General features: G+C 37.0%; 1 protein-coding gene across 1 annotated transcript; it reads right to left on the reverse strand.

The window, feature by feature from the left end:
• Positions 1-14,852: 14,852 nt before the first annotated feature.
• On the reverse strand, positions 14,853-25,457 carry pofut3 (protein O-fucosyltransferase 3). The gene is made up of 4 exons (XM_088911390.1): positions 25,377-25,457; positions 23,172-23,451; positions 17,035-17,870; positions 14,853-15,951 (listed from the first exon to the last, which is right to left on the reverse strand). Exons 1-4 carry the CDS (start codon positions 25,455-25,457, stop codon positions 15,703-15,705), a joined length of 1,446 nt encoding a protein of 481 aa, XP_088767516.1. The 3' UTR covers positions 14,853-15,702.
• Between the last annotated feature and the right edge of the window lie 1,305 nt (positions 25,458-26,762).

Below are 26,762 nucleotides of genomic sequence, written 5' to 3' on the forward strand. Positions count from 1 at the left end.
AGCGCAGCAAATATGTTCAAGGAGACTCAAACGAGTATTCAAGTGTCCCGGGAAATAAATTCACAACAGTTTCAATTTGTGCCAGCAGATTTGGCTTTGTGATTTATATAGTTATCAAACACTGAAGGAAGGATGCTGAAGCTGGCGTTCAAAACTTCATATAGAATCAGTAAAAAATGAATACATAAAATCTCCAGATATGCCAAGTGCCTATGTATTGTCTCATCAGTTTCACCGGTTTATTTTTTTACTCACTTTTAAAAAAACTCAACATTTTAAGTATAACATTTTCTGCAAAACAGATCCTTACAATACTTTGTGGAAGGTAGTTTTTAACATTAAAATTATAAATGGTTCTCTACCTTTCTGTCTAAATCGGATGGTATTTTTTAAATTTTTACAGAAAGCACAGTCATGGGCCACACAGAAATGTCTTTTGTTTCTGTCAGGCCATCATACATATGCTAACAGGCAAAGGATGGTTTGAAAAAGCCCAATGTTGCCATCTCAGTGCATGCAAATACTGTAAGGTACTATTGAATAGATTGCAGATAATAGACACGGAACTACTCTTTGCCCCAGTGTGGGCTTGCACTCCAGGCCAGGTCTTGAACCTGTTGTAAGGTGTAAGGGAAAGCTTCCTGCATCTCCCCTGGACTGTGACTCATCTGAGGGAATTCAGATTCTCTGCCACACAAGTCATTTCATCCACACTCTCAGTGTCTGTTTAATGAGTGCATTTACATTTTGTATTCAGCATTGGTGACCTGTACAATTACAATATCAATAATGTTGAAAAACGTCTAGGTCTGAATTGTCATAATAATGTTTATAGAGACAACACTTATACAATAGGTCTTCAAATGAGTTCTTTATGGGATTGGAAGTCTTGAAACTGGTCTTCAGTAGTCTCCTTTTTATCCATATATATTTTCTATCCAACACAATTTTGGTGTCCACTAACTCTTTGAATTTGATGGAACTGTATGCTGGAAAACAGATGTTTCATATTTGCCTTACAAAATACAAGCTAATAATAATAATAATGTTCAATATATAGAGCATGCATTCTAAGATCTTGAGAATAACTTTTTTTCAGGTAGCCATTGAAAGTTTTAATTTTAAATGAATGGCTTTGAAATGTTGTGGATGCTTCTTGAAAGAAAAATATACCCTTCAGAGGATCAGTTTGTTTCTTAAAAACAAGGTTCACAAGAAAAAGCAACAACAACAAAAAAATAATTGTATTAAAAATGTTCATTGAGTGTTTAGTGAGATTTGATTCAAACCTCTTGGCTGAACGTCAGCCCAATGGCTGTAGGACGAGGACACCAGAACCTCCATACAGAGCTAACGCACAGCACTACAGCTCCACAGGTAAAGAATGAATGGAGATGGATGCATGAGCCGAATAAGGAAAACATGAATTACATATAGTAATTATTTTTTTTACATATGGGAAATAATGTCACAGATGACTATGAATTATGGCAATAGAGGCAAATTGAGATTATCTGCTGTCAGCTCTCCCAAACCTTTGTTTTAAACTCCATTTAAATAACGGTCTTCCATATTGTGTTTAATTTATGAATTCGCTAATACCCCTATTATTCCTAGCAACATTCTGGTAATGTGGGTAAGCACTTCAATACAGTTGTCTACATTCTGTATCTTCTGGTCTTTTTGTAAAATGCACGTTAACCCCAGTAATAAATAAGAAAGGATATTGCATATCGATTAAATGTTTCTGACATCATTTATTAATTAAATTTAAATTAAATTTACTGAAATGATTAAATGACAAGTCATAACTGTCCAAGTTTGACTGTGGCATTTAGTGAAAGAGTTAATTGGCACATAGGATAAGCTGATGTAACATGTTCAATGTCGAAACAGCAGGTCACACTAATCAACCGAACGACCCCCTTATGGATTGGGAAGAAGAAGGTGCACTGTGACTTGACGACTGGACACAGAATCACAGAAAGCAATTTCTTACCTTGCAAGACACACTCTGATAGCTTGTATAACTTTGATCAAGTCCCGAGACCTCTGTTACCATATTTTCTGCATGCTTATTTGGACATAACATTTCTGCAGGACAACACACTTCTTTAGGCTGCTCATGTAACAGTGGCCTCAAAGACAGGGGCTGTTGCCATGTGGACACTGAATATTTGTGGATTGAGCTGGGGTGACATGTGGCATGTAGGGCTCGGAGACAAGTGAACAGATACAGGTTCTGAGAGGAATGGAACAGAATCCCACAAGACTGCATCTGCAACCTGGTGCAAAGATTGTATTGCACATGTACAGCTTGTGTTGCTTTTCAACAGCTGGGGAGTGCAGTATATGCTACTAGACATTTACTTTCTTGTAGACATCCTGTTGATGTCATATGTGAAGCATAATGAATTTATCTCATGCCTTTGCAATAAAATGTCAGTGCACCTGACATTTAACAAAACAGATTATCATTTTTCTGATAATTGCTTTGTGAACTTGTTGTATTTTTGATGCCCATGACACAGAAATATATTTTGTATACTTGGTACATTTTATTTTTAAAAAATGGCTTTTAGCATTCCATTCTTTTGCAAATTATTAGATACCTTTGCTGAGGATTTCAAAGTTTTTAATTATTTGCAATTTTATTAGAGTATAGTTTTCGTAGAGTTATTGAGTATTATTGGTCTATACGGTACTTCTGTGGTTAAAATGGCAACTGGAGCTCGCAAATCAAACATTTTTATATCAGTTATATATCTACTTTCTTCTTAATTCATTCTCAATGATAAGAGTTTGTGAAAAATAACTTCTTAATTTACGTTTCCTTTTAAACCATTTTAAAATGATAAAACCATCTATTTCCAGAAAGCCTTCCTGATATTGATTAAAAATGTTTCTGAATTCAATAACAGATGAAGAAAAGAGCAGGTTAAAAATCAAATTCAATTGTATATTTAAACCTTAACATAGTTAGCATCTATTAGAAAAGTCATAGATTCTTTTGTCTCCCACATATTGTCCCCTGAGACATACACTTTTACTTTCCACTTCTTAAGCTCCACAATGAATTTCAATGTTTAGACAGATAATACATATTTGAAACAGTGTCTATCTTACTTTATGTCTTTGATTTCTAGTATCTGGCTAAACTGCAATAAACAAATGATCACATTTCATTTTTAAAAGAAACCAACAGGTGACAAGTACCATTTTGTGGCACTGAATTATTTTAACCTTTTAAAAACCATATAGAAAAAATAATAAAATTCCAGCAATAATATCAGAAGTATTTTTGTTTTTTTTGCTGACATGTGGAAGAATTCTTCTCCCTAGAACACAGCTGTTCAGATGTTCCATTCATTCTATGTTACTGAATGTTAAGACTTGACTGATCCACCGAGAAATAACAGATTATTCTATTCCATGAGCAACAACTTCCCAATCTGAAGAATACTCTGCTCTCTTTTTGTAAAAATATAAAAATGTTTTAATTTTGAAAGAGATTGCCTGTCCTTGCTTTTGGACCTTAGTACAGGTTTGGAATAAATGCCTCTCCAAATGAAAAATATTTTTGAAAATATTGAGAATTGAATGACTTTTCTTAAAGACAGAAACACTCTATTAAAATACTTCAACAACAGGTACATACTGGCAGGGGAAGAATTCTCAAACTTGCAAATTTTGCATATGTCAGGTTTTCTAGACAACTAGATTAAGAATGTTTTCATTAGAATGGGATTTGTGGCAGTTACTGTACATAAGACATAAATAAGCATGGCTTTCTAATAAACATAAATTACATTTTTTATACCTATGAAAAAAAATACTTCCTAGTTGGTATATGTCCTGTACATTATTTCCCAAAGGAATATTAACAATGTTACAAATAGAAGTTACTAAAATTGTGATGATCAGAAATAGGCCTAGCAGATTAACCAACAAGTAAATTAAATAATCATAACCCCCAAAAATATACCAAGAAAACAGTTTTAAACAAACATTAATAACAACACTAACACTCTAAACAACTGCAACATACAATATACAACTTACTCCATCCACAGACAACACCTCTTGAAATCCTTTGTCCTGACTGTCCTGGAAACTCCAGACAGCTACCAAGTATTCAAATCCTTTATAAAGCCTACTGTACAAAGGCCAAAAGCTGCTTTCTAAACCATCAGTTAAATCACTTTCTATAACTCTGAATGCTACAAGGTGAGCAGGAACCTCCCTAATTTAAAAAATGTATCCACAAAGCAGGAGAATTCATTTTTAACCTCATGATTGTCTATACAGGAAATCAGTTTTCTAAAAAAAACACAGAAGGGCCAGCTCTATTAACATGGTTCAAATACTTAACTTGAAACTGGTCTTGAAGGTTAACCAGAACAACAAGCTTTTGGCTTCCTCTCTTCTCTCTATTGCCTTTGATCAGTGTATCTACTGTAAGACCTACAGTAATTTACACCTCTGTGATGGAGCAAGCTGAGGCTTGGTTAAAGCCTTCTCCTTCTAGAGAGTACAGTATATTGGAAACACCTGCCTTGATTGAGTGATTTGCCTCCTGTGGAATGGAATTCCACAGGCAGAAAAGGGTACATCTGATTGGCCCTTTGCAAGATTGGACATTCCTCAGGAGCAGAGGAAGCCAGTATAACAGCAGTCAGGGAGAGAGGATGGAGGGCTGTATCTTATGTTCTGGAGTCTGGGGAGAGTACTGTAGAGAGTTTAGATGGGAGTGTTTATTCAGTCCTAACACTAGTTTTAGCCTTGAAAAGGTAGAAAGAGATAATGAAGACTTGTAAGGATGGATGAATCCAGAGAGAGTTTAGCATTTTTTGCTAGTATGAGTTCATAGATTAATTTGAATTCTCTCTATCTATAGAGTTGTTCCACAGGAGAAAATGAACAAATTATATTTTGTGACTTCCTTCCAGAAGGGGATCATGGGTACATCCTGTTATATCACCTGTTTGTGGTGTACAGTATGTATAAACTTTTTTCTTGCCTTCTGCAAGGCATGTAACATACTTATTATAAGGCAAGTATCCAAATGTTTGATGTCATTTTAGCCTCTGTAATTAGTATTTATGAACCTCTTTATTCTAACTACTGCTTATACTGTTCTCTCTCTCTCTGCTATCCCATCTTACACCTTTTTCATTGGTAAGAACTGTTCTTGTGCCACTTCTGGAATGTGCTGTCTAAGGCTGCTTCTGGTTTGTTGATAGTTTTCCTAGCAATCATTTCAGATAGATGCAGCATCTTCCCCTGCTTATCAAAGAATCCTGGTCTTCTCAATCAAATCCTTAACATATTGGACTTCTGAGACCCATCAAGAAATCATCAGATACAGATGACCTAAAACATAGTAACTTTAAACACTGCTACTGGAGAATTCACAAGTGTTAATGGATCCCTCTCATTTTGTTTTGGGATTTCTAAAAGCCTCGTCCTCAAAGCCAAGTTGTTTCCGCAGGCAGGTTAAGCCAATTAATCGGTAACTCCATCTAATTTGAATTACACTGTCACTCCATCTTATTTTCAGTTTTTCTGAACAACTGAAACATTTGTAGTGGAGAAGCTCCAATAGTGGGGGAAGTTTTAGGTATATTAGGAAGTAGATGCACAGAAAGCTTAATTAATAATGACATTTCTGAGCCATTCTGAAACTCCTATCTTTATTCACAGCACCAGCACTTTCACAGTAGCTTAAAGCCTTTTCTTGCTTCTGAGCATGTTCAAATATGTTAACATTCAGCACTTACTCAGGGTTTATTCCTTTTGGTCCATAGGGTACCTGATGTGAAAGTACACCCATATCCTAAAATTGACTTGTTTAGGAATGTGTACAACTGAATGAGTTTCTATATCTTTGAAACTCTGACAATGTTCAGCAGAAACACTGGATATTATCCTACACTGTTATAATAGATTAGCTACTGTATGATGTAATGGAAATCCATTTTAATTCACATACAAATCAATTTTCAAGAAATCAAATAGATTTTATTAAATAGCAATGTGTGTTCAATAGCTTACCACTTTTACCTGTCAATAACAAATTATACAGGACGTTGGCAAGTTTAAAAAATATTAATCAAAACATATTTAAACATAAATACATTTATTTAAACATAGCAGTTCAAATATAACAATCAAAACATAAATGCCCTCAATCTAATAGTTCATGCAGTGTTTATGATTGTGTTATTCACATTTTTGTGTCAAACGGAAGAAAGTTTATCAACTGTTATAGAAGCAATAAAAATGCACAGAAAGTAACTGAATTGAAGGATTAATTCTAAAATGTAAATTAATAAATTTGTTTTGAGTTTAATAAGTCAGTGCAGAAGTCATAGTACAGTATAAACATATCATCTAAGACAAACTAGGAGTTTATAATATATGTAATTTAAATTATATAAATAAAACAATTTACTCAAAGCCCCTACTGGCTTTTCCCATGGTTATGACATTTTATTTTACTGTTATTAATATAGCCTCCTGTGTGTTGGGTGAGAAGAAACAAAGCTTTTCATCTAGCAATCTTCAATCACGATAACAACCCAAGGTAAAATATGTACTGTAAGAGCAGCAAAAATGAAGTGTTGCAGTACCTAATCCGATCGCCATTGCCAAATAAAATAAAGTTTACTCTAAGTGTTCCTTTACTTACAAAACATCTACTTTCTGTTTTACAAAGTACATATCAGTCAGGATTAAGTGTTAAGCTTAGACTGAAATGATTAAAATTTCAGAATTTTTCAGAATATCAACATAGAATTGTTTCTGTATAAAGAAGGAAAATATAGAATGAGAACAAAACAAAGGAAAATACCAAGACCTGCATAAAAGTATAGTTTATTATAGCAGTCCTACATCTACTGTAATAACCACAAAGGCTGCTTTTACTGCAAAATCACACATTTCAGGCTCTTCTTAAATGAGTTTTTAAGTTTCTACTAAAACAGCATATAGTATCTGGATAACTTGTTCCATACTCCCACTGTGTTCTGGATGAAGAAGTGCCACATGTACTCTGTCTTAAATACATCACCATGTTTTCGAGTTTTCACATCCATGTTTCACTGTTCATTCTGTAGAAATTTCTGGGTTAACTTTGTCAATGTCTTTTCATAACGTTTTGCCATGTACTGACCTCTGCCAAAGTCCTTCACTGCTCCAGCAGTGTAAACTTACCAAACATAAGTCATCACCAAAGAGCCAGAATTCAGACAATCTCTGCTACTCTTATGCCTCTATTATAACATCACTTTATTAACCCTTTACAATTTCTTGCATTAGGAATTATCTTTTTGCATACCCCAGCTTGCTCTCCATGAGACGCACAGACAGGGAGAGAGCCTGGGGTCAGAGCGCAGGGTCTATCATTGTACAGCGCCCCTGGAGTACTTGGGGTTAAGGGCCTTGCTCAGGAGCCCACTGGAGTAGGATTCCTCTGCCGGCTGCATGATTTGAACCAGCATCCTTTCACTCACAGGCGCAGATCCTTAGCCACAGAGCATTTCACACAACTCCATGGCTTCTCCAGCTTCTGCTTTCTCTGTAGCTCTGTGGCTTCTGATCTGGCAGTGCCTGCTGCCCTGTCTCTGCCACTTCCCTGGCAAATACACAAAAAACATCCCTGCAACTGCCAGCATCTCTCTCTCATGCCCAAGGTTTGGGATACATACTGTATTGTAGTTTTCTGTAACGCTACGGGGTTCAGGTGGGTGCCCCCACCACCGCCGCCACATCTTGTCAGCCCCCCACCATCGGGGACGCAAACCCGGGCCTCCAGCATCACTCAACAGGGACCCAGCCTGATGAGCTAAAGAGAGATCTCTCTTTAGCTCACCAGGCTGGGTCCCTGTTGAGTGATGCCGGAGCCCTGGGTTGGTGTCCCCGATGGTGGGGAGCTGACCTGATGCGGTGGCAGCAGGCGAGGGTGCCCACCTGAACCCCAAAGCGTTACATTTCTTTCTCTGAGATCTAAGAGAAGAGAAGCGAGAAGTCTGTCCGAGAGAGGTTAAAAGAACATATAAATAGGACAGCCTACAGCTGTAGCTCATTGATTCCCTACATCTCCAGTTTCTGAAATGGCCTGTCACAGTCCCACTCTAGTCTTCTCGTTTTAAGACGAAAAAGGTTGAGATTCCTTTGGTCCATCAGTGTTGCTTGACATAATATACTGGTACAGTAATTATCCATCAATATTGTTGTGAGAAGTTTGATGCAGACCACCCTAAAATGTTATTTTGTGGATCATGAAATTAGAGGACAGACCCATGGTATGATGGCTGGAGCTGTTGCTACACAGCTCTTGAGTCCTGGGTTCAATTCTGGCTTGTGGCGTTTGCTGTATGGAGTCTGCGTATTCCCTTTGAGTCCATGTGGGTTTTCTCAGACAGCTTCTGTTTCCTCCCACAATCTAAATACTGTATGTGTTCTTCAAATTTCTTCTATATGTGTATTTACTGTATACCCTCTAATGGATTGGCATCCCATCTGTGCTGTAGTTCTACCTTTGCTCTGTGCCTGAAAAGTAATTGCATTAGTTCTAGCAATAGTGGTACAGTTTGAAGCATAAGTGGTATCTGTAGTATTAGGATCAGTACTATTACTCATCTTTTAAAACACTTTCATCATAGATTTCAGATTTTGAAGTGCCATCATACTATAAGAATGGGAAATCTTTGTGGGCAGGCTCCTTAAGACAGTGGCATATTTTCTAAGACGTTGGTAAATTAGTCAAATTAAGACAGGAATGAACTGATTTGGCTTAAGAGTCAAGCTAGCATGAAAAGCTGCAAACACAGTGGCCCTCCAGGATCAAAGTTGGGCCACCCTGACAGGAATAATACCATATATAATCTTACAATTTAGAGTAAGTGGTGTAATCCACTTTCCAGGAGCATGACAGAAAAAATAGGTTCTATTTTAGAAAAGTGTATATTTCTTAAAGTGATGTCACTAGTACTGGTGCTCCATTCGGGATGTATCCCACCTTGTGCCCCTTGCTTGCTGGGATAGGCTCTGGTTCCCCTGCAACCTTGAATTTGATGAACTGGTTAGAAAATGGATGGATGGATGTTACTAGAGGCAATTACAGCTTGTGTTTAACTCACATTGCTTGGCACTCACTTCTAAATTATTTGCTTCCTTAACATTGCTCTCATTACATGTGAAAACATCTTAAGACACCCCATAGATGTCTAAAATTGATGTACCTAGACCCATGCTGAGTAACAAATGCTTATTGAGAGAGTGTTTGATTCCCACCTGTGTTTATCTTTTATTAATTGGGAAGGCGTGAGGAGGTGTTCACCAAGTAGGTTTGCAGAAAATAAGCAATAAAGTTCAGTTCAGACTGAGCCAAAATTTTTGTGCTAAAGTTTTAACAACTACTTATACACCTAGAGCCAGATATGTTTAAACCAATCAAGCAAACTGTTCAATTAAGGTTTCCTTAGGCTCGGTAATCAAGAGCTCCACAGGAAGGCAAATAAGAAAACAGGGATCATCCTGACCTAGAAACCCTGACAAGTATAATGTACTGTAGGTTAATTAAAATCATATTTAAAGTCTGAAGTGCTTTTAACATATAACACAAACCTAGTGTCCAAAACTAGAGGTGAAACATTATAAAACCAAGAAAGTTAAACAATGTGCACCTGGTGACTGTTGACACTCCAGCTCTTTTATGCATGTCATTCTGGAAATTAGCCTGGAGTCATAAAAATGAGGTTTCTCCTTACTATCAGGTTAACATGATAGCTTAGTGTTTTGATGTTATGTTAGGATTGAAATGGAGTTTATAACAAAAGTTCGGGAAGGATGACAACAACCAAGCTCAATCAGACTCAGCTGTCAGTAATTAGCAATCGCTCTTGATAATCCATGCCTCTCCCAAATGCTATAAATACCTACGAGATCCCTATCCCTCTTGCATGTCTCTTGCATCCCACCTCCACCCCATCTCTACCTCTGTAGCTGCCCCTTTGCCACCCTGCATGGGGGTCCTGGTCTCCTTGTCCTATGGCCGGGAGGTCAGCTCTCAGCTAAGCAGGTTAAGCCACAATTTTGCTCCATGACGCTTTCATCTTGGGTGTTTGTCATTCCTCGTGAAATCAAGTGTGCAGAAATATTGCCAATTATGTTTTTTTCTTTACTGATAAAAATTCTCACTGCCTTTCCTTGTTTGACACATGTAAGTAGTAGAATCTAAGTTCTCTAAGTCAAATTGCCCATCTAGTCTTTATGAAACTTCATATAAATATTCCATTCTAGGTTACAAAAGTAATTTGTCATGGGTTGTGGGATGGTACTTTAAAAGTAGAAAAAATGCTTAAGAGCAAGAATATATCTTTCTCTTTTCATCTTTAGTTAAATTTGACCTAATGGAATGAGAAAAGCTGTTCTAGTTAACACTCTCAGGATCCTTCATCTTTAAATATTAATCTGAGTTTCATAATGAGCTCTGAAGTAAAAGGAGCCTGCCAAGTACACACCATATTTCTTTATGTAGGAACAATATTTAAAAAACAGATAAGGTATGTTACAGTATGTATTTGTTACGATGGAAGGAAAAGAGTGATCCTTCATGGACTTGATTACAGTAAATTCATACCAGTCTTGGCTGTGTACTATAAAGTGTTTGAAATTTGTAATGTTTGCCTGAAGTCTGCAAGATTTTCTCCCATTCCTATTTTTTCTTCAAGGTCAGGTTGAGTGCAAATTCTGGATATTATTTCCTTGTCAGCATCATTTTTCTCATCTGCACTTAAAAATAATCTAGGATAGGCTGATGGTCATGGAAATCGGGAAAAGGATTTTAGACAAGTTTTTTTTTTTGCTGAACTGTACCACCTTGTTGGTCCAATCCACGTGATATTTGACATATTGTCTATGCATTAGTTAGCTACTCTTTATGAAGCTTATAAAGAAATACAAAAAATAATGATAACTGTCCATTTATTTTGTATCCCACAAAATTATGTATTCCTTTAAATTCACACTTCACACTATTATTATTAACACTATCGCTGCCAATATAAAAAAGTACTGTAGTATCCATGCAGTCATCAATGACTGCATTTTAAGGTCAGAAAGTTTCAATGTCCTCATCTTTTTTATCTCCGAATATTGCTAACAGCATCTCAATTTAGGAAATGTATTGACTAGAAACTTAAAAAACATTAATACTCAGTCTCACATCTCCATCTACTGGCTCTTGAGAATTTTGCCATTTTGATACCTCTAAATCAGTGGCTTAAAACCCATCCTAGAGATCTAATGTCCCTACTGGCTTTCTTTCCAACTGAGCTTGAAAGGTCCAGTACTAATTAATGTATTAAACTGATCCGTCGGCTTTTTATACAGTACATTTGATCTACTTGTTTTTAAGCTCAGTCCTCAAAATACCCTACTTCAAGAGTACTGTTTCTTAAAACATTAGGATACTGAGTTTTAAGAAACCTCTCCTCAGCTTGCTTGACTTTATTTCTTTCTGTGCTGCTCCAAACAGGTGATTTATGTATGATACACAGTCACAGATGGGAAAGGCACTGTATAAAATACTCCTACCAACATTTTTCTTCATTCTGCCTTCTGTAGAAATCTAGCTGGTTACACCTTAATGAATGCAGCTCTGAAACCTGGCAGTTGTACAAGGTTCTAAGAGCTGAAAACAAATTTAAATGGAAGATTGCAATCAATTAGCCCAAGAGCCAGGCAATTGCTGGGGAAACATCCAGAACACACAGTGGTCCCCTATCGGTCCAGGGTTGGAACCATTGCTCTAAATGACCCAAGAGGATGTCTACAATGTCTATCTATTGACTCTATTGAAGGGCAATCACAAAGTTATAGTTGTCCGATTAAAAATACATTAACAAAATTCTGCTGTATCATGTAGTGGTTAGCCCAGAGGTGGCACACTGGTTAGCATTGCTGACCTGTAGTGTTGGGGCCCTGGGTTTAGTTCCTGGGTGCAATCTGTGAGGAGTTTGTATGTTCTCCCCGTGTTCACATGCGTGATGACTATGATGAACTAGCGTGCTGCCTTGCACCCGTTGCTTGCTGGCACAGGCTCAGGCTCCTCCTTAACACTGTATTGGATAAACCAGTAAGAAAATAGATGGATATTCATCTCAGAAATCACTGCATGAAATGACTCACCACCTTGTAGTAAATATACAAATACATTTAATTAAGACATGAAAAATTCAAAGAAATCAGTATTTTCTATCGTGTCCTTGGGATGCCATCTTATTTTTTTTAAATGCATGTTAGTATACAGTACTTTGAAGTTGTGCCGTTCTAGGACAGAACAGGCTTCTCTGCATGAGCTTCTGTAAATCTGGATCTCTAACTTCTTACTACCACGCTTGACCTTTCCATGGGACAGCAGAGCCACACACAATTAGGTGGCAAGTGGCTTGATCTTATGTGGTCTCATTAATCATTTATTCCCAGCTGTTTTAAACAAATCAAGTAGATAAATGAACCAGGCTGCATTAATATTGAGGAGTATCATAAACACCATGAACCCATGTACAAACTTGTACGTTAGCACCCTCTATGTAGCACAGATGGGCAATCCCAGGCCTGAGGAGTTGGTTTTCATTCCAGCTCCTAAATACCTAAATCATCGTTTATTATTCGATTTAGTAGCTTCTTCTATCTCGCCAGGAGCTGGTGCTTTGAAGAGATGTTTACAGTGGTTCTCTAGGACTAGAATTACTGATGACTACTATATACAAAGTCAAATGTTTTCAACTGTGATAAATTTGAACTGTTGCTTTCCAATGAATAATGAAATTCTATTCAGAGATTCCAGACAGTTCCCCATTTTTCACAAGAACCCATTAATGATTAATGTACACAACTGAAATGGATTTATACAGGGAAGCATTAAAATTGTAACAAATGTTTATTGGAACAAATAGTGCTTGTTGCATTTTTAATGCCTCTTGTTGTATTTTACAATGGAATCCACTGACATTCAAATGCAACCACTCAGATATTAATTCCAATAACTTTCTTCAGAATTAAATGTTTTCATTCTAGCACAAATACATTTAGTATACTACCTTTAATGTGAACAGATACTAAAACAAGACATATGATTAGTGATATGGTAAAATATATAAAGCCAATTTTAGCTTTGTACAAGCTTCTCTCTCTAGAAACTGAAAATAAAGTAATATGAGAAAGTGGATTTCAATGTCACATGGTACTATGTTCCTTAAATACTGTAACTTGGTGTATTTACATTCAACAATATGGTTCAGAGTTCATCTACTGTATTTATAAATAAAATATGTAGTATGTTACTACCCTGTGGAATTATTAGTTCTGTTTTACTGTATATCAATAATTCGTATCCAGCTTGTTACTCTATGTGCAACTAAGAAGTTCTATCAGGATTTCTATTCAGTAAAAACCTTTTGTCAAATCTTGATGAAGCTTTAGTATACTATTGCTTAGAAAAAGCCCACAATGAAGTGAAATAAGAAATGAAAAGGGAAATAGTGTTGACAAACTTGTTTCTTCTGTTTCTGTTCTGCTCTGTGGCCTGTTTAACGTTCTTCCTCAATTCCTCTGGCTTATGTGCTGTGTAGGTCCTCTCCTTTATGCAAAGCATTGTCAAATTCTTTCAAATTCAAAGCACTACATCTTGGCTTCTTTTGTGGACTAAAATCTACAAAAAATCTCTGTCCTAGGCTTCCCTCTAATAATAATAAAATAATAATAATTGCTTGCGCTTTTCTGTACACTTCACTCAAAACGTTTTACAAGTAATGGGGACTCCACCACCACCAATGTGCTGCATCCATCTGGATGATGCGACGGCAGCCATAGTGCACCAGAATGCTCACCACACATCAGCTATCAGTGGGGAGGAGAGCAGAGTAATGAAGCCAATTCATAGATGGGGATTATTAGGAGGCCGTGATTGGTAAGGGCCAATTGGAAATTTGGCCAGGACATCAGGGTCACACCCCTACTCTTTTCGATAATTTTTTATTACCTATGAGAGTCAGGACCTCGGTTTTACATCTCATCTGAAGGATGGTGCCTTTTTACAGTATAGTGTGCCCATCACTATACTGGGGCATTAAGACCCCCATAGACTGCAGGGTGAGCGCCCCTTACTGGCCCCACTAACACCTCTTCCAGCTGCAACCTTAGCTTCCCAGGAGGTCTCCCATCCAGGTACTGACCAGAATCCCACCTGCTGAGCTTCAGTGGGTTTGTAGCTGTGAGTTGCAGGGTGATATGGCTACTGGCAACAGGGGGCTTGTGAAGCCTGATCACATAAAACCCATGAAAGACAGCAAAAATATTGTGCACCAGACACTTTATTAAGCCACCTCTTCTGTACACCCAACAAAAACTCTCCACCAGATACCAAAGTGACACCCTTCACATACTATACCATCAATCGATTTTTAACAGCTTCTTCCAATTCAGGATTGCAGGGCATCCAGAGTCTACCCCAGCAAGCAATGGGTGCAAGGCAGGGCACACACTGGATGGGACGCCAGTTGATCACAAGTCAGGCACACAGACACACCTAACATGTTTTTGGACTGTGGGGAGGAAAGCTGAGCACCCAGAGGAAACCCACAAGAACTGAGGGATGTCATACAAAATCTACACGGGTAGCACCTCAGCTCAAGGGCCTGCATGGCAACAATGTGCCACCCCCTTCATACTGTATATCAAATACTATAGTCTACATTAACCGCATACGAAAATGTGGTCTGAGCCCTCCACTAATTAGTAGTGTTGAATACTTTTGAAAAATTACTAGCATGGTTTTTCATCAATTTTTATTAAAGTTTATTTTGTGTTATAAAAGGCATGAGCAGTCAAGTATTGTGATGTTCATTTTTTAAAAAATATGTAATGAAAAATACATCTTTTATTTACAATATTTAAAAAATATATCAACAAAACAGAATGTGATCTTTGTAGTATTTTGCCAAATATGTTTTGGAGTCTTTAGTTTACAAACAAAATGAAAATAAACTATTCTTTGAATCCAAGGCATTTTCATAACCTTCAGTCTGACTTTTTTAAACATTGATTTGTTTTTCTTGAAACACCTTTCAGTCAAATGATACAATAAAGATACAAGTGTTCTTTAGAAAGAATTCACTCTTCTGAACAAGCAAAAAGCACGAGCACTTTCCCCTTACTTTACAGTACCTGCGTATTGTAATTTCTTCACATTTGTGTTGTGAAAAACACAGCAGCATATTCAGAAAGATATATTGACAGTGTGCGATATGCACTCAGATACAGTACCTTTATCTCAAATATCCAAAGCATGTCAAAATGTAAATGTTTCATAAGACATAATTGAACATACTGTAAGCATCTAATGCGTTATAATACTGTATGTCAATAACAGTTCAAACTTTACAAGAGTAGAGTCACCATCTGACCCTTTTGCCATTTCCTTTGCATATTTTTAGTGACAGGTACTGCACATGGTGATAATGCAACCTTTCCATCACTACTTGCTTCTTTGGTTTGGTCCCACATTTGCAAACAGTCATCACCCGGGTCATCTTAAACAGAAAGACCAACTTTTACCTTAAGCACAGCTGACATTATATGATGAGGACATGATAGTGATCATTTTGAACTAATGTCTTATCCTTGCAGCTGAAGCTATTCCCAAACAGATCTGTCATAATTATTATTAAACACCACTTTCCAAAACTCCTCCACTGTGAAACGTTTATTCCTCTTAACCAAGAGTTTCAGTGCTCGAGCCTCTTTCTTGGATTGCTCAAAGCTGGGCTTCCATATTTCTCTCAGAGAGTTGGTGCTCATGGGGCCAGATGAGAAGGTGAAGGACTTAGGGGGTGGGCAGCTTAGGTGGTTTGCCTCTGCCTGCCATGTTCGTGGTGTCAAGCCCTTTAAATCAAGATAGGAAAACACATATCTGTTACTCCAGCTCAATCCTTGAATCTTATTAAAGAAAAAAAGGTACATCAAGACGAGCAGCAGCAGATTAGAAACCTTACAGCATAAAGGCCCATTAGGTGCCAGTCAAAAATAAAAAACAAAGCATATGATGCTGGAAATGTTCCATTTTAGAAATTTGGGAAATGCTATTTAAAAAAAATGACTTACTCCATAAAACAGCTCATGTAATGACAAAAAGGTGTGAGAGTAAGGAACAAGCTAAACAGTCAGGCTGTCAAAACCTATTCCCTGGATTCTATCAGAAATATCTGGATGAGATCAATTATCTACTAACAATCATACGGACTAGATTAGTTGAATGGCTCCTCTTTGTAACTATTCTAATGGTCTTGTATACTTAATGGTCACAGTGTATTTAATTTAAAAAATAGATAATACAAATTCACCAGACTTCTTCATACATAATTTCTTCATTATTTACTAGAAATATGTTAATTAAAAGGAACCTCTTTTAAGCTGATGGTGTTAAGATCAAGGAAAGTATGAATTACAGTGAATGTAAGGTACAGTAACTGTCCTTTTCGGAGCATTAGAAAGCAGAAGTGTATAACAAGATTTCGTTTTCTACAGCTCATATAAAGATACAGTTTTAGATTCTGTGTTTTCTAAAACAAAAGTTCATTGAAAAAATATCTCAACTTGACCTTTGCATTTGGTATTTTCTAAATGCTTTCAAAATAACTTATTTTGAAGAATTCTTGAATAAACTAGAATAAATCTCCGCTGTCATGTTTCACCTGTTACAGTGAAAATATTAAAAGGACAGGGGACAGGGGAAAATAAATGACAGAAACTATCAAAATACTTTTCATATATATTATACTTTCTGAAAATGATATGAAATATGTAAGAAAAACGTTGATTTCTAATTGTGGGACTTCAAATTGGCAAAAGGAATTAAACTACAATGATAATAATCACACCCGAATTAAGAAAATCATTTAAATTTGACATAAAGCACAATTCCTTACATTCTAATTCAAACATAATATTTTACTTGACATAATATACCTTTTTTCTCCTTATGATGTTTTCCCAAATCCTAGTGCACACCATGCACTCAAATGCATCAATGTAGTTATCTTGGGAAATATCCTGAACGCCCCACTTGCGTTCTCTCATATGAGTCAGAAGATTGTGGTTGGAGATGTCGCCTTTCTGTTTCCATTCCAGGTATGCCTCATACTCCTTGTCATTCTCATCAAGGCTGTTCAAGTACTGAGCCAGTTTAAGAGGGGGCTCATTGGGATTAACTATGATAGCACTTCTGTTGCTGGGAAGCCACTTGACAACAGAAGGGGACCCGTAGTAGACAGGGACCACTCCCAGCTTGAGGGGTCTCCAGAGCTTCTCAGTAATGTAATCATCACAGACTGCATTTTCAAAGGCAAGGATGAACTTGTACTGGGCGAGAATCCTGTAGAAGCCACGTTCCTCCATGGCCATTGGGTTATTTAAGTGTGGGGGCAAGTCTCTGTTATGTAGGCACTCCCCATAGGAGTCTACCTTAATGTACTTCATCAGCTCACGCACATAAGTGTCTCTGTCTGAAGGGGGGTCACAGTCTGACTGCACATAGACCAGGGGAGCCAGTTTTCCCCTCAAGCTGTTCTTCAGGGACAGGGGGACCAAGTAACGGCGGGACATCAGGGCCTCCACACTTTCCAGGTACTGTGTGGTGAGAGGCATGTGGGAATGGTGACTGAACGTTGCGGTGTGATTAAACAGAGAGACCGAGGCCTTGTGGAAGAGCTTGTAGTTGTTTTTAGGAGACTCTTCATGGAAAAGGGCCCAGTGATGATGACGTTTCCGTGGTAGAGGGAGGCTTTCTATGTTGAAGTCCGTGCCTGAAAAATGGAAATAGAAATATGAACAGAAAGGAAAAAAGGGCAGTTAATTAAATGAGCATATTGAACTACTTTGAATATTTGAAACAAAATACACATTTTGAAATAAAAAAAATAAAATCGAAGCATATAATAATCAAAGATATATTTATTGCCTACATTTTTCAACTAAAACAAATATTTGGTGTGTTCATATGTCAAAAAATTGGTCACAAAAGAAAAAACTTCATCATTTCAGTCTGTATGCACATAGGACTCTAAATAACCAAGTTAAATAATTAAAACACATAATGATATTTGTTTTCTAGATTTGCATGATATAAACAATTGCTTCCCAGTTCTTCTGTTTTTACAATTTCTCCTAGGGTCCTGTTTCTAAAACTCTGACATTTGATTGAATCTCAATCAAAATACCCTTTGAAGGCTTATCTGTCAGCTTTCTTAAAACCATTTCAATAAGAGTAAAAATGTCAATAGCAATCCATTGTATACTCCCTTTCAATTAACCCCTTTGAAAAAAAATGTTTGCACAATTAGGTGATGGACTGCATTGACATTTCTCACTTTGAAAAGAATGGGTCACTTCAATTAGCAAATGGTGCCATTACAGAACAAGAACATGACCTCTAAAATCTCAAAAGATTTAGCTTGCATTACAAGTATGGAACGTCTAATATACAGTAGACGTACAGAAGGCTTAATTTCGCAGTCAAAAGTATTACCTGTTAACCCTTGGAGTGAAACAGAATTTTAAAAAAATATCCATTATTTAAAATAATTGACTGATGTTAGATGATAATAATAACATTTCCTCCTGTGATGTTCAAACAATAGTGACAGCTTTATATTAAAACTCAGGGATTTTAATGTTTTTAAACATTCATGTTAATTCAGGAGATGTCACTCCTTTGAAAGTGCAGGAATGCCTTATTTGGAAGACACAGGTAACAAGCTCCCTCTTGTGTTAAGTTTGCATAACGGAATAGATATTTTATAATGCAAAAGGTCAGTACCTAATGAGGTGTTCCAATTTTTTTGTGCTATAACAGGCCTGTATGTAACTATACTGTGTTTCCACTGAGCTCCACACTCAAAGGCCTATGGGTGTCAAGCAAGCTGTCAGACAAAGCATTGTCCAGGACTATCACAGGGCCATGGAACAGTAATCTGTGATCTTCTCAGCATGTCTTTGGAAAAGTAGGAGAAAACTGAAGTAACTAGCAAAAAACTGGCAAATACTGGGAGATCATGCAAAATCCCCACAGACAGCTAAGAACAATGAGCTACTCTACCTTTGTGTGAATCATAACACTAAGAGTGTTATAATCAAATATTGGTGAAATGGTCTAATACAGAAAACTCCTCTTATCCCAGCTAACATTTTACAAACCCGAGTCTCATAGATCTTCTCCTGACTTTGAGGAAAAGACTCTGCCTGAATAAATGTGAAGAACAGGGTCACATTTATGAAGATAATGAACTCACTTTCCAACTGTAAAGTGGGATACAAGTCACCTTGTTGAAGGTATAAAAATCCACCAAAGATAACACATGGCCAAATTAATTCTGGACTGTAGTCAATCACTTACAAGGAATATTATACAGTATCTCTACTTTTTCCCCGTGAAATCTTAAGCAATCTAATTTTTTTTCCAGTAGATCTAATTGGTCACAAGATTTGATTGGAACTAAAAGAAATGACTCCAGTCTTAGAGAAATACTCTAGAGATATGTCTGTGTCTGTGAGCAGATCATCAAATGTCTTTTTATGCCAGACACCAGTTGCACTCTGATAATTCCTCCAGCTTAAAAACCCCAGTCTTGGCAGGCCATATGAGAAAATCAGACTAGTTTTCACACCAGTCTATAATTACATGACTTTGGGTAGCAATATGGTTTTTAAAATAAGGTTTGATTAAAAGTGTCCTTAGAGATTGAATGTTTGAATTAAAAACTGAATGAAATTAGTCATAAGAACACAATTGGTGCTACAATCAAGAGATATCAAGTTATTGAGGCATAATTGGCAAATAAGAATTAAAAATGTACAGTGATCTCCATAAGTATCAAAACAGTGAAGTCCAAATTACTATTTTCGTTGTATACTCTAGCAACTCAGAATTGAGATGAAAAGATGAATGAGGCAAAAGTACAGAATGTCACCTTTTATTTCTGTGCATATACTGTATGCTGTACTGTTTTAGAATAATAGCACTTTTTGTGTTCCATCCCTCGATTTTAGGTGACCATAAGTACTGGGACAAATTAACAAAGTCAACTAGCAGTATAATAAAAATATACATAATATATATACAGTATATACTAGTATAAATAAAGTAGTATAAAACTCTGAATGTGTATCAAATATACCCCTGTGTATAATAGGGATCTCAGCTGCCCGGGCTGAGGGAGTTCTCCTTTAGCTCAGCTGGCAAGTTCCCTGTCCCGTGATGCCTGAGACCCGGTTTAGTGCCCAGGCAGTGAGGGACGAACTGGCAGGGCAGGAGCGGCAAGGGCAGAAACCCCAAGAACGTTACACATGCAATAACTACATCAAGCATGCGACCCACCAACATTACCAAACTCTTGATTTGTTCTTTTGAGATGCTTTACCAAGCCATTGCTGCCGCCATTTTCAGTTGTTGTTTGTTTTGGGGGACATCAGTCAGCAACTTAAATGCATGCTCAGTTGGATTTAAATCAGGACACTGACTTGGCCATTCTGAGCCTTTCCCCTTGATGAACTCCCTGATGAACTCCTTGGTTGTGCTGCCAGTGTGTTTTGGGTCATTGTCTTGCTGCCTGATGAAACACTGACTAATGAGTCTGGAGGTATTGTGATGTCATTATCATTCTGCTGCTACTGTACAATCATTAGTTACATCATCAATAAAGACCAGTGAGCCAGCTCCAATGGCAGCCATGTACTGTATGCCCAAGCCATGACACTACCTCTATTGTGTTTCACACATGAAGTTGATCATTTGCAGTTTGTTATTTTCTCCACAATTTCACCTTGCCATCTCTTTGGTAGAGGTTTATCTTTGCCTCATCTGTCCATCATAACTTGTTCCAGAAATTTACTGGCTCATCTCTGTACTTTCTAGCAAATTACAATCTGGCCTATATCTGCATCTTGCATTTTTATAATTCTACTGTCAAAGTCCTCCACAATCAGTAGGTTGTGATACCTTCACCCCTGCACTGGTGGTGATTTCAGAGACAGTTGTTTTAGTGGTGTTATTCACAGCTCAGATATTTTTCTATCATCAACTACAGTTGTTTTCCAAGGCTAGCCTGGTCATTGCTGATTGCTAAATACACCAGTGATTTCCTTCTTTTTTCAAAATATTTGAAATTGTTGTTGATTTTGCTAGGCACGGTTTCTGTGCTATGGTTCTGATTAAGTTCTTTCAGCATCAAAATCGCTTGCTTTTCTTTTGTAGACAGTTCTCTAGTCTTTATGTCAGTTAAGGCCTACTAAATGCTAAGGCAGACACTACAAGGCTAAAACCAACACTACACATTCACAGATCTTTAATCTGTGCACAATCACACAGGAAACACCTGGCGGCCAATTGTCCACTTTGACTCACCTTAAATTGTGGATTGAACACAACAAGTGCTATTATTCTAAAACAGTACAACATATTGTATAATTCCCAGAAAGAAAAGATGACATATCAGAGCAAATACAAAGCGAGGTTTTGGTGCTTTGCAACTAGTATGCAACTTACAGTAGCTGCCCAACTGCATTTACAGAGAGGACACAAGAGGTGCACTTAGAGCTCAGATTGAGATAGGGTTTTTATGTTTGTTTTTTTCCCTTTTTCTGCACACTAACTAAAGAGCCCTGATTCTTTACCCTATAGTAGTGTTTTGTGCATCTGTTTACTGAGACCATAAAAAGATCACTACTACAGCAACCCACCTCCAGGTTGGTCACAATTAATATAGCATGTTCTATCACAAAGTGCATTACATATAGGAGGGGGGATCCACTTCAACTACTATTGAAATGTAGTACATCTGAGTAGCACAGGGATGCCATTATAAGACAGCAAGCCCATTACACATCAGATCAGGAGATGCGAGAAACTGCTTCACCAATTTCATCAGAAAGCTTACATAGACTGGACTGTGCAAGACCAAGGTAGAATTTAGTCTAAGACACCAAGAACATCCCTGTTCTCAGAAACAGTCCCATGTATATTATGAGTGGCTGTTTAAGACGTGTGAACATTGGTTTTATGTTGAGACTGCAATGTTTTTATGTTTCCTTTGCTTGGACCTACTTTATTATGTATTTATTAAATCTTTTTTTCAGTTTGTATTTGTCATTTAAAGGAAATTCATCCATTTTTGGAAATATTAATAAAGGACAAAATATCTACCTACAGTACCACCTGTTATAAAAATTTTATTTCCTGAAAGGTACGTCACATTATAAGGATTCTTCCTGTCACAAAAAAATTAAACTTTTGTTCCACTACATTGAAGCAACTAGTTACGAATGTTGAGAGAGATGTCCCGTTTCACAAGATTATTTCTAAATCCTGCTCTCCTAGACAAGGGGTCTTCACTTCATATCCTTTTTCTCCCCTTATCACCCTCACAGTGGGCTCCTTCCACCTAATGGCCTCATGGTCAGGTCTTTATTAATTCAGCCATGCGAATACAACAACAATCTGAACCTAATTGCCTTTCTTTAAAATCGCTTACCGTTGGGTTTCTTTTAAACTTGCAGAGATAAGACATGTAAAATAAAATCAATAACAGTGTACAATAAAGCCATAACCTCACTGCATTAAATTGTATGTATCCATAAAAGTGACGTTACAGTACAATATGATCTTATCTATGACTAAATATAACCTACTTCTCTTACTAAATATAACCTGCTTAACCTGTATAAGGAAAGACATGCTCAACAGGTTCAACAGATTTGCACCACCACCTGTACTAAGAGGTCTTCCTAACAATCAACAAGAACACGGACGTAGTTTTAACTTGCTTGGCATTGGGAGTGACAGCCCACCATGAGATTTATGCTATGAGAACCTTCCAGTAGGAGAAATCCAAAGCAAGAAGCAAATATAAAGGGATGCAAGGCAATGAATTCTAGCATAGAGATGTTAATTATTTGCATGTCTATGGTACTCTGTCTGGCTTAACAACAGATTAGAATTTCAGTAAAAACATAAATAAAACTGTACATAGAGCAGCTGCTTAACAGTAAAGGAGAAACAAATCTTGTTCTCCTTGTTTAAAACCAGCTCAGCTTGAAATGATGATACTCACCATAAAACAGGAATGCCTCTGTATTCTTATGATTATAGTAGGTCTTGTTAATGGTGAATAAACACTTGTTCTTTCCACAGGTCTCCAGTCTGCTTGTTACACCAGTAAGGAGTGACCACCAGACAAGGATGGGATACTGTGTGCCTGATTCAGCCAGTCCCTTCTTACTGGTCACTTGTTTATTGTGCTTTAAGACTTGCTGTTGACTACCCTCTTGTCGGTTTCCTTTTATAATCGGTTTCTGTGTTTTTTTTTCAAACTGTCCCAGCTCCACAACCACCTGAGCGAAGAAAAGAGATTCAGGAATCACCAATATGATTTTTTCTTTATTAAATCACAATTATAAAGTCTACAGTATATATATATATCATATATGTATTGTACAAACACATAAGATGAAGAGAAATCTTTAAAAGAATAAGAAATGCAAAAGAGCTTTAAAATCAGACTGGTCTTTGCTCTCTCCCAGAGCCTGGGTCAATCATGAATTTCTGTGATACCCCATTTACAGTCTCTTCACTGAATTACAGTCCTCTCAGTATTAACTACTCTTTATAGTATGTTAACAGCTAACTTGCAACTCATTTTCAAAGCTCAGTAATACTAAACATGAAACCACAAATCAATAGTCTGTTCTTTAAGTCCACTGACCTCTGAGTTGAACTCTCCCTGAACATGTTCCTTATATTGGTTAGTCTCAAATTCCAGAAACTTACAGTAGTTGCACGTATTTCACTAAGTCACTACTTACGTATAGTTCACTAGATGACACAACAATAATACCAAATAAAGAAAGTGTAAACAGCGCTTAGTAACCTATACATTACAGTCTTTTCAACAGATAAATATACCAGATATACAGTACAGGGTTATTTGTAGAATGATAGACAAACTATAATAGCTACCAGAACATGAATAAAATGCTTGCTGGCACTGCAAACAAAACTGGAAATTTTAAACAGTGATTTTTCTCTAGCCATCTATTTCTAAAGATGACTCACATCAATAATTCACACTTCCAGGTGCATTGCATAAACATACAGTACAACCACTTTGTCCTGGAAGACATTTGCCCAGTGGTAGACGCACACATGCAAATACTGTATGCCAAATCCAACCTAGCAGATCAGACATGCTTTACCCATATTCTACAGAATTAGTGGGGCAAGGATGAATGCCTTTTAAAATGGGAACTGGTAGTTAAAAGGGTTGTTAGAAAGGATCAGGAAGTACCAGGAAGAAAGAAGGAGAAGGAGAGGTCAGTGTTTTCATCACGAAATGAAAGGAGGAGCAGCAGCAGGGTTTGAGGCGGATTGCCACAGGCAGATCAAGGGTATAGCAGAGAGCTGGGAGAGAATCCTACTGAACACTGTCAGCCTGTAAACAGAAAGGATAAGGAGCAATATTGCAAGCTCGACTAAATAAAAACAGTAAAGTACATTGCAGTGTTACACCTGTATTCTCGGTCTGTAAATATTAATAAGACATGAATGTCACACTGAAGAGGAACTTCAGGTTATGGTCCAAAATGTTCAATTTAACTAGAACAGAATGCTTAAAATGTGTTACCCCAATTATCTGTATAACGTTTCTCTCCGTTATCGTAGTTTATTGTTATCTCTTCCTGCAGATATATAACTTAATAGTTTTATTGTGGTCATTCAATTTATTACAAATGAGAACCTTTCCTCAGAAGAGAATTTTAAGCTACATTTTAAAAATGCATTCAGGAAAAATGTACAAGCCTATACTGACAAATTATAACAGTGTTATAGTTTACATTTAATTTGCATGAAAATTAGATATAATTTACTTTTTTTTCATACTAAACGAAACCAAAATTGATAGTACGTCTACTTTGCCCAATAAACTATTCTTTGTTGTTTTATATAATACAAGTGTAGCTACAGTATGTGTTTGCTTTTATAATAATGCTATTGATAACTTCTGGATATGTTTTAGTTACAATGTATACAGTACATTTTAAAAAATTAAATAAGGTATTTGGAGAAAAGTTCTTATAAAACGTCATTCGCGCCTGCGTAGTCTTAATGTTTAAACTATTTAAAATGTTACATTTGGCTAAAATACCTACAGTAGCAAAGCATTTGATTTTTCACATTTGAAATAGACGGGATGATGCTAGCAAATGCTTCAGTTTGTTATGGATTTTAAAATGTGCATCAAAAACAAGCTCTTATGTACCTGAAGAATAACAATAAGAAAGAACAAAGTCGAGAAGAAAAGGCAGAAAGCCAAGAGCTTCTTCACACTTAGTCTTGCCATTATCGTTCGGGTTTGCAACACGGACGTAGCCTACAATTCGCGAAGTTCTCCTTACGGTACACTGCAGCTTCGTTTATTCATTAATACATTCATGGTACAGACATTAAGCCACAAAGCCCACTTTGTTTCCAAATAGCAAAACCTATTTAACAAACCCCCGCCTCCTTCTCTCTGAATCAGCAAATGAGAGGAAAACGTTCCCTGCGTCACAGTCAGACCCTGCTTTGTATTGTCCAGCTAAGTATCAATCAGTGGCATCATGCAGCGAAGACAGCAATAAAGGATTCAGTTAACTTCTTGTCATGTGACCATGTAAATCCTCTGTTTAAAGCACTACGTTTTACTACATCGTGTTCCCGCTTTTCCATTTTTTTAAAGTCGACTATTTTTGGTGGAGCTGAGCTATGCCGTTTTCCGACACCTACAGTACGAACGTAAAAACGGTCTCATGAGAGATTAATATGGTTAATATTCGTCCTCCTGCATGTCTGAATAGTGTTTTTTTTCCCGAATTAAATATCCGACCATCGCATCAGTAGGACGATGAAACCTAGCGATTTGTGTGGTTTAATGTGGAAAGTCTTAATTAAAAAATCATGCAACGTTGCGTTTTCCACCTCTTCTTCATAGTATTCTTTTTTATCACTCGAATAAAAAAGACACAATAATGCTCCTGTTTCAGTTAAGAAAATGTCCTTAAATCCTTCACAATAAAATAAGCATCAAATGGTATATTTGTACCACCCTAAGGAGAACTTTATGTAAATTGTCTTTTAAAAAGTGTATGCTTAACCTATGTAAAAATGTAATACTTCTTACATATAATAACATTAAATAAACTTATTGAGGTTTTTGGATTGCTTAAAAGTGCAGCATATGTATTTAATTGTTTCGTTTTAGAAGAGGCATTCCGAGCTCTAGTGGTCTTGGGTGCAGGATTCAGCAGGTTTTCTATGCCTGTATAATCACTTCTCTACTTGAGGAAAGTGCAAAATTGATCCAATTAAGGTTTAACGAGACCAATTTCTTCCTTCTCCACAGCCTTATGCTACTAATGATTGAAAGACGGATAGAAAAACAGCTAGACTCTGGACCCGGAGCTGGGAAAGCTGCTTGTGGAGCGTTATAGCCAAGATGGTGTGGAGGTTTATTTGTAAAAAAAATAAACTGCTGGATCCTGATTGGTGAATGAGGTGCAGCTGTGCAATCAGAATGAGAGGGTCTGTAGGGCTGTGTTGCTGCAGCTGTGGAAAAGGAGGACATCTGCAACACCGATGCTAAGAGTTGGCTTAATTATGAACCCCC

The sequence above is a fragment of the Atractosteus spatula genome, chromosome 3 (assembly GCF_055471065.1).
Source record: "Atractosteus spatula isolate fAtrSpa1 chromosome 3, fAtrSpa1.hap1, whole genome shotgun sequence".
In the NCBI taxonomy this organism is placed as follows: Eukaryota; Metazoa; Chordata; class Actinopteri; order Semionotiformes; family Lepisosteidae; genus Atractosteus; species Atractosteus spatula.